Here is a 15,800-nt window from a genome sequence, read left to right as displayed (position 1 = left end):
TTTATCTGAGCAATGCATGACCGGTACGAGAGACTAGGTCTTTGTAATGCACAATATCTCTTATGTGAGTATACAAAGCCTCAGAGCTAGACTAGACACGAATGAAGACGACTTGCCGTGTAAATTTTGGACAAATTGGCATCTACATAGGGCGAGGACTGGTGAGAACATATAGATACCAAGTGGGTCCAGTTGGTCCTAGCAACAAGGTCAACCCGGCTTTGATAGATCAAATTCTCTTCGAATATGTTTTTTTAATGCGAACAATGCATAGAATATGACCACAAAAGTCGTTCCATACTGGAATTGCCACTTCCAAAGCCCGTAGAAGTCGGCAATGAGAAGAATGCGTTCCTCCAGTGACGTTGCGCCTATCGATAAGCATTCCACGTGACCGCCAACTTTTTTTTCTTCCGTCAACATCTGCAACATCTGGACTACAGTCACCATTTCACTGTCGCCCATCATGTCCGACGAAATTGTGTGGCAGGTTATTAACCAGCAATTCTGCTCCTACAAGCTCAAGTGAGTTCTACTTTCCACCATAATGCCTATCGGATTTGCATTTGCATTTGAATTTGCCCGGGGTCGAAAAATCAGGAACAGCCACTAACGATCGATTTTTTTCTTGATAGGACGACAAAAGACCAAAATTTCTGTCGCAATGAATACAATGTCAGCGGTCTTTGTAATCGTCAGTCGTGTCCGCTAGCCAACTCGCGCTATGCGACAGTGCGAACCGACCCCGAAACCGGCGTGATGTACCTGTACATGAAGACCGTCGAGCGTGCCCACATGCCCAGCAAATGGTGGGAGCGTGTGCGCCTGTCCTCCAACTACGCAAAGGCCCTGGAACAGCTTGACGAGCGCCTCATCTACTGGCCCAAGTTCCTCACCCACAAGTGCAAGCAGCGTCTCACCCGCCTGACGCAGGTCCACATCCGCATGAAGAACATTGCCAAGGAGGATGAGCGTCTTGGGGAGAAGGTGGTGCCTAAGCTTGCCCCTAAGATCCGTCGACGTGAGGAGACCCGTGAGCGCAAGGCTCTGTCTGCGGCTAAGGTTGAGCGTGCTATTGAGCGTGAGCTTATTGAGCGTCTGCGCAGTGGTGCTTATGGTGATCGGCCACTCAATGTTGAGGAGGGCATCTGGAAGAAGGTTCTCCGGGGTCTTGAGCGCGCTGGTGATGGTGAGCGTGATGTGGATATGGATGATGGCGAGCTTGAGGAAGAAGAGGAGGAGGGTGTTGGTGAGGTTGAGTACGTCAGTGATCTCGATGAGGAGGAGGAGGACCTCGAGGATATGGAGGACTGGCTGGGTGGTGACTCGGCTGATTCCAGCGACTACGATGACGATGAGGATGAGAGCGATGAGGACAGTGAGGATGAGCCTAGCGAGGATGAGAAGAAGCCTAAGCCCAGTGCTAAGCGGAAGGCTGCTGCTCCCCAGGTCAAGCCTCGCAAGAAGGGACCTCGCATCGAGATCGAGTACGAGACCGAGGGTGCTGGCAAGGAGCTGGCATAAGGGAAGAAAAAGTTCACCAGTGTGCATGGCGTTCGGGTTCTGTGTTATTATTTGTAGTGATCAGGATACCCTATTGCATCCATTTTACGATCCAATTCCAATTTTGTACCAAAATAATGTTCTTCAACCTTGACCGTTCAACTTTCAACGTGCAACTTGCAACTTGTTAAGCTGAAACCAATCACGTGCCACATGTCGCCCAATGTCCGTCTCATCTTCTTAACTTCATCAGGAGAAATCCTCTTGATATTATAAGAACAGGCCACAATTCATCTTCTTTCATCGCCAACGTTCTCAATTACATCGCCTGCATCAGCTCCATCACCTGCATCGGATTGGGTCTCCACCGGTCAAGCTCGCTCGTCCCGCCCCGCATCGAAGCTCACCTTCAAACACCTACACTCACCCACCATGAGCTCATACTTCTCCTCCCTGACCACCTCCTCGGCCATATCAGGCCTAGGATCTCGCCTGACAAACCTCCGCCGCACTATCACATTAGGCGACGAAGGCGACGACCCGGAGAACGAAGACTGTTCCCACATCTCCAACGCCCTCCGCGCCTACTACAACGAAAAGGGCCGACCCTTCCCACCATGGCTCCCCCAAGATCCCAAAGCCCCAGTCTCGACGCCCTCTTCGCGCCAGATCGCAACAACCCAACTCTCCGGTGCGCAGCAGCCCAGCTACGGCCGCAGCGGCGGTCTGGGCGATCTCTGGGGTGATTCCGCGCCTCAAGCCCAACCCCAGAACCCACAGACCGCTAGTCTACGTCGTGGCCGTGGAGGCAACGCACCACCTCTCGTTGCCGCCAACAGCGCTCCGCCTGGCCCCGTCCCCTCCGGCACCCCGCCCGTTACCCTGTCTCAAGCCGGCTCGCCGAGCAACCTCCACCCTGCCGGTGCGCGACCTTTGCCGAGTCAGCGCACTGGATCACATCAGTCGCCGCAAGCTCGGGTCAATCTCGACCGTGCCGGGTCCGCGCAGGATCGGCTGCGGGCCAGGCTGCAGGGTGGCCGGTCTCCCAGTCCGAATGTCGATCCAAGTGTAAGGAAGCCGGTTGGGGGTATGGGTCGACGCTGAGTGGAGATATTATATGCATTGCATTGCGAGCATGGTGCTAGGAGTTTTCTGTTTTATGTACATACTTGAATGGAGCAAATCGCACATACGAGGCCTCTACCGGAAGTACTTTGTAGACTACCAGACAGCCAGAAATGGAGCACATTCGAGGAATACAACGACTTTGAGTCGAGGCTTCAGGAACAACAAGGAATACCTTGGCAAGCCACTGGATGCCGAACGGGAAGCCGGGGGATATTCTGGAATGTAATCTCCTTGGAAGTATACCGTAATATGCCACATATTGTATACTTTACATGCCTTGCTTCCCATCAGACTTGAACATCTGATATCATACCATCATGTACAGCAGTTCATGCAAGGTCAAACTAATGTGATAAATCAGAATATAGATCTGCAATGCATTGAAGTCTAACCCTCCCCGTCCAAAAGCAGCACAGTATTGAAAGAAAAATGATCTCCTTCTGACCGGGAATCGCAATCAAAAATGCCCTCTTTGAAAAAAGGCACAACAGTCTATCGATGGTTTCTCCCTCTATACGACTTCTGGGTTCTGGGCGTATGCAACAAGTATGCCTGGTCCTGCCCGACTGGATCTACTCTCCTCCCTTTCTACAAACGCAACCTCCGAAGACATCATCTAGATATCGGGCCGGGCACAGGTTATTATTTGGTGCGAAGTGCTCCACCGCCAGAAACCAAGATTACGCTTTTGGATCTGAATCCCAAGTCGCTGGCTCATGCTGCGAATCGACTTACTAGGGATGGGAATCGGAATGGAAATGTGCATATTGTAGAGGCGGATGTTTTGGGTTCGCTGCCTTTGACGGGTACCTTTGATTCAATTTCGCTTTTCTTTTTGTTACATTGCTTGCCCTGGCCTGTGTCGGAGAAGATGAAGTTGTTTAGGAATCTGGGGAGAGTTCTTGCGCCTGGCGGTGTGGTATATGGGGCTACTGTGCTGGGGAAAGGAGTCCCTTGTAATCTTTGGGGGAGATTTCTGATGAAGCGTTTGAATTCGGGGGGTGTTCTCTCGAATCTTGACGATGGTGAGGTAGACATCAGGGCGGCTTTGGAAAAGGATTTTATGAGGGTTGAGACTAGGGTTGTCGGCTGTGTTCTTCTGTTTGAGGCCGAAGGACCGAGGAAAGAAATATACCGCTCATCAAGCTGAACGTGAGTGTTGGTATAGCTCAGCGAAATCTATCGTGGGTTGTTTCCTTTCTGTGGAATGTGAATCAACCACCTTGATCAGACCTGCTAGTCCTCTTCCCTCCTGTCCAAAGATCATCAGAACACTTAACTACGGCGGACTCTTCCATATACAACACTGGGCGATATGGAAGCTGATGGATCAGTCAACTGACGTAGATTGACTATTCAAACAAGATGATAACCAACGCTAGATGCACTTCCAAGGTATGATGCTCAAGATGATGTACAGGCCACATGAAAGATGAGTGGCAGCTAAGGTAGCAAAAGGAGAAAAAGAAAGTCTAAGCGAGAGAACAAGAGCCAAATATACCCAATCCTTCGGACTCATCCACGGACTTTCCGATAACTTGGCGGGTGCCATGATTGTTTGATCATTTTACCGGCCCAAACTGGGACCAGGGCGACGGCGAGGACAACGACGACACGCCATAACCAGTCCAGGGTGATAACGAAGCCGAGGTCAAAGTATTCGCCTAAGAAGGGGACGCTGCCTGCGTATACAAGTAAGGTGCCAACCAGGCAGAAGATCATGACGGGGTGCCAGGTTGTGACGGCGATGGCAACCATTCCCAGCTCGTTAAGCACCAAGGCCGTGAAGGAAAGACTGATAAGTTGCGGGCCAGTGATGGTGTCCAAGAGAATCTGTGAAAGGCCTTGAATGACAGCCCCCTGGTAGACGGAAATCATGACCCAGCCAAAGAACGAACGGTAGCTCAAGCTTTTGCCTGTCTTCAACTCTTTGTACAATTCAGGGTAAAGATTGGCAAGTCGTTCATCCACGTCGCGATCAAAGGCGAGAGAAAAGACCGGAGCATTGGTATAGACTGTGGCATAACCAACCATGAGCCAATTGATAAACAGACCCTTAGGGTCAAAGTGACTGGCAATGCTGTACATGGTCTGACAGACACTGATGATCAAACCACGGTGCATGATGAACTGGGCTAGCTTGGCAGACCTCTTGTATGAGTTGCGGCCGTGCCACACAAGAAGCTTGGTGATATGGTGGAACTGAGTGATACTGAAATCAGCTGCAAGAGATGCCTGGCGGCCTTCTTTGCCCACAATGCCAATGCCTACATCAGCTGCTTGGATCATGGAGACATCATTGCCACCATCACCGATGCAGCAAACACGTTTCTTGGTGTGTTGGCGAATCAACTCCGCAATTTCAGCTTTTTGAGTGGGAGAGCATCGGCATGCGATAACAGCAGGCAGCAGAACCGCAACCGAGATAAAGGCTGATCGGAATTGTCCAAGCATGAGAGTAAGAGACTCGCCATCAATCAACAGACAGCAGTCAGTCTTGTTGCGCAAGAAGTCAAGGGCTTCTTGCGCAGCTGATTTGTCCGTCACTTTGGTCACAGTGTGGATGTATTGACCTCGGGACACCAGTTTTGCGGAGATAGCAACACATCGAGCGGTTTCGACTTTATCGCCCGTCAACATCCAGATCTTGATGCCTGCATTACGCATAAGCTCAAGGGATGATTTGACGTCACGCTGAAGTCGATCCTCCACGCCTGTCACTCCGGAAAGCTCCAAGTCTTGCTCAAGGTATTCACTCACGACTTTGCTCATACCCGCATCACGTCCTTGCAGTGAAAGCGATGCCTGTCTATACTTGGCAGAGAAGTCTTGATACTGCTGCCACGTAAGACGCTTGCGTCCAACAACCAAGGTTCGCAAACCTTCTCGGGCCATATTTGCTGTTTCTTCATCTAGCCAGTCATTCGTTGCCACAATAGACGACATGACAGTGTCTGCACCCTTTTGATAGAACCAGATCTCGCTGTCTTGGCCGAGCGTCTCAAGCCCTTTATCATCTTGCTGAAATTGCACAATGATACCCATTCGTTTGCTATCGGAAGTGAATGGAAAGATATCAAGAATGCGAACGCGAACGACAACTTGCTTGGTGTCAGTAGATTCCAGAGCAATATTTTGTCTGTCTCGATAACACAGCTTCAGTCCGACCTCTTCGGTATACCGAACAATAGCAATTTCATCTGGGGACGACGCTTGGTAACTTGTTACTTTTTGGCCATCTTCTTCCTCGGTGGTTGGTGTGACATTGTGACAGAGAGCAAGAGCTAGAATGATATCCCGTACCCGGGTGCCAATCTCTCGCCTTGTACGCGGAGCGGTGGCCTGGCCAGCTTGAGTTCCATAGGGAGTTGAAGGAGTAGTCAAGCCATTGCCTGCAAAGCTTTGACGAATAAATGAAGCAACTTCATCCATGGCCTCATTGGCGTATGAGACAGTACCAACGTGTATCTTTTTCAGCTCCATTTCATTCTGCGTCAAGGTTCCCGTTTTATCAGAAAGGAGGTATTCAATTCTCCCTAGATCCTCAGGGATTGTGCTGGTACGGACTACTGTACCCGGGATGTCTTTGTCCCGTTGGATAAATCGCCCGTAAACTGACTTGGCCATGTCCAAATTGACTCGTAGACTCATGGGAATGATGGTTGAGAAGAGAATAAGATAAATCATGATAGCGACATACCACTTCTTGTCATTAGTAGGTTCGAAACCTTCCAGCCCCACAAGAATGATAGAAAGTGTGAGTGTGAGAATACAAAGGATCTTGGTGAGGTTGTTGATCTCGTATTCCAATAAGCCGGTCTTCGAACGTGAGGCTGAAGTTGATAGGGCAGCGCGGGTTTGTGATCCTGTGTAGATAATCACGGCGTAGGTAGTAGTGTTGGAAGCAAGAACAGTGTTGGCCCAAGCAGTGTTGTCAATGTTCAAAGGTGCGGAGGGTGTAGATTGATCTTCGCCGGGGGTCATTGAGTCGCTTGGCTGAGGCGCATCGTAAAGTCCAGGGGGTGAGCTTAACTCGATTGTACCAACGAACTCGTTGACCCTCTTGTCGGGAGCACTCGCAGTGATTTTCAATCGAGAGAAGTCGCTCAAGGATATTGATTGGGACAGAACGGAGGGTAGTCGAAGCTTCCAATCCGTTTCACCGTCCAACTGATCCGTACGGATAAAGGTATCACCGGCTGAGGAGTTGTCCGCAGACTTGGAGGTTAGCTCAGACGGTCCTTGGTCAGATTCAAGCAGATCCGGAGTTGCTTCTGGATTTGCCGATAGAGACTGGCGCGGAGTACCAGAGTCGTTCGAAACGCTTTTCAGAATCACCACATCGGCGGGCAAGCGTTGGTTCTTTCGAACTTTAAGAATATCACCAACTTTCAAGTCGCGAGACTTTTTTGTAAGTTCCATTGGAGTAGATGTGCTTAGCGACATGATGCAGTATTCTTCCGCATTTGCCTCAGCATCTCTTCGACGCCGTCCAATGTCATCAAGTGCCTCTTTGCCCAGGGAGATAGCAACCACGAAGGCCAGTGGGGCTATGTAGGAAGACATATAGCCAATCCGTAGCACGGGAATAACCTGAGACAAGGCCACCAGGAGGAAGTATATGTTGAAGAAGAAGGAGAATTCGTTGTAGAGTGTTCGTGGTAAGAAACTCCAGGGTGTATATTTGGCGTTGGAGACGACATTGGCGGGATATTTTGCGGCCTGCAATTGCCCGACAAGTACTTCGCGGGGAGGTTGGTTGGACGAGTCGCTCGCGTTTGATCCAAGCTTGATGGAATTTCCTTGAAGGAAGCTAGGTGTCTTGAATCCGGAGAACCCTAGAAAGCCACCCTTTTTGGGGGGTTCATCGTCATTGAAAATCCGTGTCGAGCTTCTGCGGTCCAATAGGGGTGCATCATCGTCTGCGAGATTCCTCGAGCTCGCATGTGAGCCCCCTAGGCCTTCCTCTTCGCGGTTCTCTAGCAAAGCGTCCGTATCTTCCTCGAATTCCCCCTGTCCCGATGCGCTGCGTCTCCACCGGCTTCCCACTCCAACTCTCAAATTCCGCAGCGCAATTCCCGGTCCATAACCTCGTTTGCGGCCGGTATAGTCTCGAGACTCGCGGGATGTATGGGGTTGGGCTGTGCCCGGGTCAAGCTCTTCCAGGTCTAAATCATCATCCGAATCTGAGAAGTCATCTGGCACAGGATCGAGGGGATGTAGGTAGTCGGCTGACGACGGCATTGTCGAAAGGTTTGTGAGATCGAAGCTGGTTGATCAATGGCTGTATGTAGCGTTGTGCTGACCCTCGCATAAAATGAATGTTCATCCCAAGTCACGGCATTGGTTCAATAATTGAGCTGGAGCATGGTGAAGGAGTGTGAGGAGAATATCAAAGAAGTACCACTTATAAATGAAGCAGAATCCAAGACAATATACAAAGACAAATGTTCGTGACTGCCTTGTCGGGGCCACGCAATCACATGAGTGCATCCGTTATGTCACTGCTGATGTAATCATGCTTAAAGTCGACATAATTCGGATTAACTACGCTTCCGAGATCGACCAGACTTGAGCAGATATAGTTGGCCCTGTTGTCATCCTGCGTTATCTAGGTATATTGTTGAATGACGCCTAATTTAGATATATAGTCGAAGATTATAGGCAAGTAGATACGGCTCCTCAGATTTCAGTGTCCGTTGTCGAAAAGGCACCCTGAAGGACAGCTATATATACACATGCGCCGGTACATAAAGAAGGCCAGTTTTACTTGAACATTCATGGAGCATCCACATTTTAACTCCATAAAAACAAAGATCTACATCCAAACACGCATTTTCAATGCAAATAACCAGCATCAGAACAACCAATTAGACAGTGTCGGTGACTGACTCGGGAAATATTGTCGCGGAGACGGAACATCCAATATCCGAGAGGTTTGGATTTTGCCTAATCGGGTCTCAGTGAAGCTGACTCAGCAGCATCACCCCCCGACGGGATCCAAGGTTTGGTCGTCGCATATCATTGCTTGGTATTCTGTGCCAACTGATGACTACTTCTTTTCTTTGGCTTTGTTGTTCTGCTTATATCTATACTATTTAATGGCTCACTGAGTCTTCGATTCTTCTACGATTGTTGATCTCCTGAGGCGCCATTGGCGACGTGTCAGGTTGATCCCTCCGGACTGCGACCCCATCTCCAGTCACGTTGGCAATCGAGTACCACGCCGCTAAAATGGCACCCCAACCCTCCGAGAACGACCAGGGCTCTTGGAACCCGGCGTTATTGCCCGAGGACAGTCAAGGCACTTATCCGAGCGCCTCGCCCGAGAGTGGCTTAGCCATCGCGCACGATTCGAAAGAGACGGCACTGACCGACGCGAAATCGCCACAAAGCGACGAGGATTTTTCTGCTTGGGAAATGTCTGATGAGTTAAGCACCGCGCAGCCCCAATACACAAACATGGACGTGATGGTGAACATGTCCCCAGGGGTGGACATGCCCCCATCTTTGGATATTCCTACCATCGAAACACAGGCATCGGATATTACAAGCCCCGTTGCAGTGGAACATGAAACTGCCTCAGAATCAGCCTTTGTGCTGGAGGCCATGTCTTCCACGAATGAGCAAACTGTCGAACATGCCCCCGAATCGGTACCTGCGGGAAGTAATGATAACAAGGAGGAGATCTCCGAGGATCAAACAGCAACACGAAATGAAGCACATAATGCGGATACAGAGGACCCATGGGGTTTGATGGAGGAGGAAACGACTACTTCGCTACCCAGTGCAGAGGAGGTCACGCCTTCGACTGGAATCCCGCTTGCGAGTTCCCAACCTACAATCGCCGCTCAGCTCGAAGAAAACCACGAACCAAAGTTTGTTGCAGAAACTGTACTCCGACCTCATGAGCAGATCGTGGCTTCTGGGTCCACTTCCGGGGGAAACAATGAGGTCTTGTCGACTACGGAGGACCTGCCATCGTCCGAGAATGCCCAAGCCAACATTCAACCCGAGACTCCTGACCTCCAGCAGAACGCGGTTGCTGAGGCCTTATCTGAGGCAAGTAATGAACTGTTGCCCGCCACCGAGTACTTGACATCATCCGAGAATGCGCAAACCAGCGTTGAACCCGAGATTGTCGAGGTTGAGTCCGCCTTTGAACCGATTGACGACTCTTTCCCCAGCAATGAGGATCTGCCATTGGCCAATAATGCGCAAACCAACCTTCGATACGATACTGTTGAAAACCAACAGGACGCGGTCATGGAGCCCTCATTTGGGCCAAGTAATGACCTGTCGTCTACCGCCGAGAACCTGCCATTATTTGAGAATGCGCAAGCCAGGATTCAACCCCAGACTGTGGTCCACCCAACTTCTGCTCCCAACGACGTCCAGTTGACTCAACAGCCAGCCAACCCAGAAACCCCTACCGATGCCCAAAGCCCTTGGGCCCAGGAAATGAGCCGTGAGGTTGACTCAGAGGACGATAGTTTCTTCAACCAACTCAACACCCAGACAAAGCCAATATTCTCTCCTCCACAGGCAGAGGCGAGGTTTGAGGAAGGCCTTCCGCTATTGGATCAATCTCCAGCTTCAACAGAACCGGTACAGCTAGAGAAATCAATTGCGGATGTTTTTTCTAATGATGGCGACGGAGAGGACTTCTTCGGTTCTTTAGGATCTCAAGAAAAATCCCAAAACGTGAACGAAAAGCTCCAAGAAAATCTTCATGATAGCCTCCAGGAAAGCCTCCAGGAGAACCCGCAGCAGGACCTTCAACATGCCCCTCAACGAACCCCTCAGGAAAGCCTTCAAGGAAGCCTCCTGGAAACTCTCCAGGATAAGCCCCACCTGCGCAGGAAGAGTACCCCTCAGGTACTGGAGTCATTTGGATTCGACATCGACTCCCCAGTGAGCGATAACTCAGCAGCGGCGCAGTTTGACGAAATTCTGAAGGATGCGTCATCTGGACCGCCAGCTCCAGCCGAACCTTCGGAGGAAGAGTTAGCCGCCAGGTGGGAGGCCGAGTTGGGTGACGAACCAGACGATGACTTGGCAGCTCGTTGGGAGGCGGCATTGGATGATGACGATATCTTGCTCGAGAACAATTCTATCCCGCCTGCCCTTGAATTGCCCGTTGAACAGCCACCAGTACAACCGGCCCGCAATGGAGTTCCAGTTGAATTGAACAGTCCGTTCCAAGCCCCTCATAACCGCGCCCAGCCCTTGCCTGTGCCTGGCGTATATACACCTCACCAACCGTCAACAGCAGATCTTTTGCAAGGAATACCCGGGACTGCACCCCCAACCAGTGCAGCTATGCCGTCATACTTTTCCCAGCAGCCTCAGAACCCAGTGACAACCAGAGGGGAGAGTTTTGCTGAACGGCCCAAGGGGGGTTACAAGTCTCCGTACGACCTTCCAGATGACATTTCTCGACCGCGAAAGCCACCCGTCACTCATCGGCCTGTTCCTCCAGCCGTCACCAGCATGCCTCCGCCTCCTCTACCGGCTGCTCCTGGTACGTTAATGCCAACACCAACCACGTTCCAGTCAACAGCCGCCCCGCCTGCAGTCACAGCTCCTCCCCCAGCCCCAAAGAATTTCTATGAGGAGCTACCATCGGCACCACCGAGATCTCGGCCTGCGAGCTCTGGGAGGTATACCCCTAATCCACAGGTGGCGCCAAGCACTGGTCCATCTCTACCGCCGCCGCAGGCTCACTATGCCCCTTCTGCACCAGCGGTCCCACAACCTGTGCCAATCGTCGCCCCAAACCATGTTTCATTGCAACCTCCTGAACACCTGGACCCTTATGCCAGCTTGGCTTCGAGTGCTCCTGCCGGCCCACCTGCTACTTCGCGGTATTCGCCCCAGCCGCCTGGCCTGCAAGCCCCAGCGAAACCCCCCTCGCTCCCGCGATACTCCCCTGCCCCCCCCTCCCACTTCTTCACCTCGTGCCCGTTATGCCTCTCTGCCATTGAATGTTCCTGGCCATGGTTTGCCCTTCCAGCCACGAACTTCAAGTCCTCTCGCACACCATGAAAAGGTATCATACGTCCCCAACCCATCACAGAAGCCCCCATCCTTAGAGCCCGCGATCAATCTTTCGCCGCCACGGCCCCAAAGTTCTGGATTTGGGAATGCGCCTCCCAGTGTTCCCCAATACATGAATGGACCTGCGGGGGGAATTCGAAGGGAAAGTACTGGCTCGCCTGTTCAGGCATCTCCCCCTCAAAGTCGCTATGCCCCTCAGGAGTACATTGATGAATTCGCCCAACGCATAGCTCCCCCGTCCAACTATGCATCTGCCCCACCGGCTATGGCCACGCAGACCTCTCCGCCACCCAGTGACATCCAGCCCGGCCCTCTTCATAGGTCCCAAACACAATCACCAAGTCGGGCTATGTTAAGCCCGCGGTCTTCAGTGCAAAACATTGATACCGTTCAACGCCCCGCCTCCGTGCATGGATCTGGCTCACCGACTAAGACAGTGAATCCATATGCTCCCGTGCAAGCACCTTCGCAGACCCGTGTGGTGACTCAACACCTCGAATTTATTGCTCCTATAGACGGACAAGAACAGGATCCTTTGGAGCGATGGAAGGGTGCTCCACTGTTCAAATTCGGCTTCGGTGGATCCATGTTGTCTAGTTTCCCGAAGCACATTCCCCGTTACTCTGCTGGTCAGGTGGCACCCATGATCAAACCCAGCCCAGGAGAAATTAAGACCTCTCAGCTGAGCGAATATCTTCCCTCTGCTGATAGCCTTGTTCAGCACCCTGGTCCTCTGAAGACGAAGTCCAAGAAGAAGGATTTGGTTGCTTGGCTTTCTAGCAAAATTGCGGCCTTTGAAAACCTTGGTGTTCCGGCTTTTGATCAGGTCCATTCTGATGCACACAAGCGTCATGAGGAAAGGATCTTACTCTGGAAGGTTGTCAAGCTTTTAGTGGAGAACGATGGTGATCTGGAAGGCTCCGCGGAGGTTCAAAAGTCCCTTCGTCATGCTATCTTCCCCCACTTGACAGCCCCTCAAGCAGATGGGTCGTATGGCAATGGTTTCGCAGCTTCGGCTGGATTTTCACCCATGGAAATTGCTTCGCAGCCCGATGCCGTAGACCCCCAATGCTTGGAGGAGCTTCGCTCTAGCTTAATCGCTGGTGACCGGGAAAAGGCCGTCTGGGGCGCAGTTGATCGCCGTCTATGGGGCCATGCGATGATCATTGCATCCACCATGGACAAGTCGATCTGGAAACAGGTCACACAGGAGTTTGTTCGACGTGAGGTTAGATCAAAAGCTGGAAACACTGAATCACTGGCAGCTCTGTACGAGATATTCGCTGGCAACATCGAAGAAAGCATTGACGAGCTTGTACCTCCGTCCGCTAGGGCAGGCCTGCAGTTAATCAACAAAGCGGATGGCCATGGCTCTACCAAGAATGTGTTGGATGGTTTGGATAAGTGGAAGGACACTCTGGGATTGGTGCTGAGCAACCGGAGCTCCGAAGACCACCAAGCTCTTCTTGCCCTCGGTCGTTTGCTTACATCCTATGGACGCACAGAAGCTGCTCACGTCTGCTTCATCTTCTCGCGAGCGGCGGTATTCGGTGGACCAGATGATCCCCAAGCAAACATTGTTCTGCTTGGCGCTGATCACCAACGTTGCGCTTCGTCCCTAATGGATGAAGATGCCATCTTGCTGACTGAAGCGTACGAGTATGCTACCTCCGTTCTGGGAAACTCCCCCTTGGGTAATATGCCACATCTATTAGCATTCAAGACACTGAATGCAAGATGTCTCATTGACCGAGGCTGTAACTCTGAGGCCCAGAGCTACTGTGATGCGGTCGCAGCAGCGTTAAAGGCATCCACAAGACCCTCACCTTACCATCATAACTATCTTTATGCGGAGGTGGAAGAGCTCTCTATGCGTCTTCGTCAAACTACGAGCGACAATGGCTCCTGGATCTCTAGACCCAGCATGGAAAAGGTGTCTGGGTCTATGTGGGCACGCTTCAATAGCTTTGTTGCTGGTGAAGAGAGTGATGCTGCCTCCAATGGATCTGGGAAGGCCGGCGAAGCAACGGATTTCGGGCCATTTGCCAACGTGGCGGGAACACCGACCATCAGTCGTTCTCCATCTGTATCTGATATCTATGGCTCCTACCCTGGCGCTGGCGCTCAGCCAATTCCCACAAGTGGTGGCTCGAAGTATCACCCGTCTAGTCAGAGTCAATACGCCCCCCACGCATCGCCGGAGCAGTTCAAGGGCCGGTCTTCGATGGATTCTCAGCGATCCAATCCATATTTCCCTCCTGCCGGACGTCGAACCTCACAGGAATTTTCGCCATCGCTCGATTCGCAAATCTCTCAAGGCCCTATATATGGATCCCCAAACACATCTGGGTATCAGCCAACACCACCTCAGTCGTCTTACGTTCCTCTTGCTCCGGTGGAGGAAGCCTTGTCTCCTGCCGAAGCTAACCCAACCACTCAACCCGTGGTCAATGGGCTGTTCTATCAGCCTCCAGGTCAACTCGGTGGTTCGGCCAGTGAATCCCCTTACTACCAAGGGCCTCCTGGTATGCCAGATTCAGAGTCACCTTACGCACCTCCCGTTGCAACCTCATCCTATGAGCCGCTCGGCGGTCCTATGGACATGAGCTCTGCCCAAGAGACGGAGGACCAGATAGCTCATGAGGAACAGCCAAAGAAAAAGGCCTTCATGGACGATGACGATGACGACGATCTTGCTGCCCGGGCAGCAGCTATGCAGAAGGCAGAGAATGATCGCAAGGCAAACGAAGCTTTCAAGAAGGCAGCGGAGGAAGACGGTATGTCCCTCGAATCACAGTTGTTGACACTCGCTAACCCCATGACTATAGCTAAACGCGATGCTTCCCAGCAGTCCGGCAAGAAGGGCTGGTTCGGCGGTTGGTTCGGTGGCAAGAAGGATGAAGCTCCAACCGGTGGCGGTCCCATCAGGGCCAAACTCGGCGAGGAGAGCTCCTTCTACTACGACCAGGACCTGAAGAAATGGGTCAATAAAAAAGACCCTAATAGCGCCGCTCCAGTCCGTGCTACACCCCCTCCTCCGCGAGGCTCGGCCCCTCCCAGTCGGACCGCGAGTTCAAGTAGTATGCCGCCAAACGGTGCTCCCCCGATGGCTGCTGGCAGCAGACCCCCCTCTTCTTCGAGTGCTGCTCCGCCTTCATTCTCTTCAAGCCCGGGTATTTCTGGACTTGCACCCCCTCCTCTGCCTCGCTCTGTCTCTACCGGAGCGGCTATGCCAACGCCGCCTGGTAGTTCCAGTGGGCCACCTCCCCGACCTTCATCTTCCTTAACTCATGCCAGTTCGATCGATGATTTGCTCGGTGCTCCCACGGCACGCAAGGGTAACACGGTCCGCGGCAAGAAGAAGGGTCGCTATGTCGATGTGATGGCCCAATAATCATTGGAAACCTCATAGTTTCCAACGATGTATTCCTTCCCAGTCCATCACTGGGTAGGTCATGTCCATTTCTTTTGTTTTATTATGCTTCTTATTTTTATGTCTCTATTTTGTCACCCTATGATCCGTTTGACGAACACCCCTACACCAATAATACAACCCCTTCCCATCCCCCATCTGCTGCATTTGTCATTGCCTCAGCATCTTGCATGTGTCTCATCTCGTTCCCCCGAACAGACACTTCATCTGGCGTTCTCGCTCACTGAACCTCCAAAGCATTGCTTTTGCACATAGCTTGATCTTCGTTGTTCTTTGCGAGCTCGTCTATAGTGACGAGCGCCTCTCCCGGCATCATGTATATCACCTTCCCCTGTTATCTACGCCTTTGCTTTTTGAAACTTTGTTTAGGCCTGGTGGTCTTTTCTTGCATGCCTTGACATGTGATTGTCTTAGTAACGATTAATTGATTTGGACTTTGCACATCTTGCTTCTCGTTCCTTGACTTTGGATATTGGAGCTTGGAATTATAAATGTAGACTGTGTTGAATCAACTACCGAAAACCCAAGCCGTTGCTTCCGATGAATTTGTGGGTCTTGGAAGATCAAATGTCTTTCGGTGATAAGCCCTAAAGACCGTGGTCAGCAACTTGTGAGTATTTAGAACGCGTAGGATATAATTATTGTTCATGTTCTTCCCCGTTCATCCTGTCTCTAT

At 51.5% G+C, this 15,800-nt stretch overlaps 4 protein-coding genes across 4 annotated transcripts; 3 read left to right on the top strand and 1 right to left on the bottom strand.

The window, feature by feature from the left end:
- Positions 1-466: 466 nt before the first annotated feature.
- On the top strand, positions 467-1,524 carry N7511_006064 (ribosome biosynthesis protein MAK16; the record flags this gene model as incomplete). The annotated part of the gene is made up of 2 exons (XM_057128441.1): positions 467-525; positions 636-1,524. 2 exons carry the CDS (start codon positions 467-469, stop codon positions 1,522-1,524), a joined length of 948 nt encoding a protein of 315 aa, XP_056982997.1.
- A 411-nt stretch (positions 1,525-1,935) lies between these two features.
- N7511_006063 (uncharacterized protein) lies at positions 1,936-2,607 on the top strand (the record flags this gene model as incomplete). The annotated part of the gene is made up of 1 exon (XM_057128440.1): positions 1,936-2,607. The coding sequence occupies one exon, from the start codon at positions 1,936-1,938 to the stop codon at positions 2,605-2,607; it is 672 nt and encodes a 223-aa protein (XP_056982996.1).
- A 1,539-nt stretch (positions 2,608-4,146) lies between these two features.
- On the bottom strand, positions 4,147-7,875 carry N7511_006062 (aminophospholipid-translocating P4-type ATPase NEO1; the record flags this gene model as incomplete). The annotated part of the gene is made up of 1 exon (XM_057128439.1): positions 4,147-7,875. One exon carries the CDS (start codon positions 7,873-7,875, stop codon positions 4,147-4,149), a length of 3,729 nt encoding a protein of 1,242 aa, XP_056982995.1.
- A 990-nt stretch (positions 7,876-8,865) lies between these two features.
- sec16 (COPII coat assembly protein SEC16) lies at positions 8,866-15,085 on the top strand (the record flags this gene model as incomplete). The annotated part of the gene is given in 3 exon segments (XM_057128438.1): positions 8,866-11,294; positions 11,314-14,468; positions 14,520-15,085. The coding sequence occupies 3 exon segments, from the start codon at positions 8,866-8,868 to the stop codon at positions 15,083-15,085; spliced, it is 6,150 nt and encodes a 2,049-aa protein (XP_056982994.1).
- Between the last annotated feature and the right edge of the window lie 715 nt (positions 15,086-15,800).

The sequence above is a fragment of the Penicillium nucicola genome (genome assembly GCF_028828085.1).
Source record: "Penicillium nucicola strain IBT 29836 chromosome Unknown utg000006l, whole genome shotgun sequence".
Lineage (NCBI taxonomy): Eukaryota > Fungi > Ascomycota > Eurotiomycetes > Eurotiales > Aspergillaceae > Penicillium > Penicillium nucicola.
This window is presented reverse-complemented; position numbering and strand designations above follow the sequence as displayed.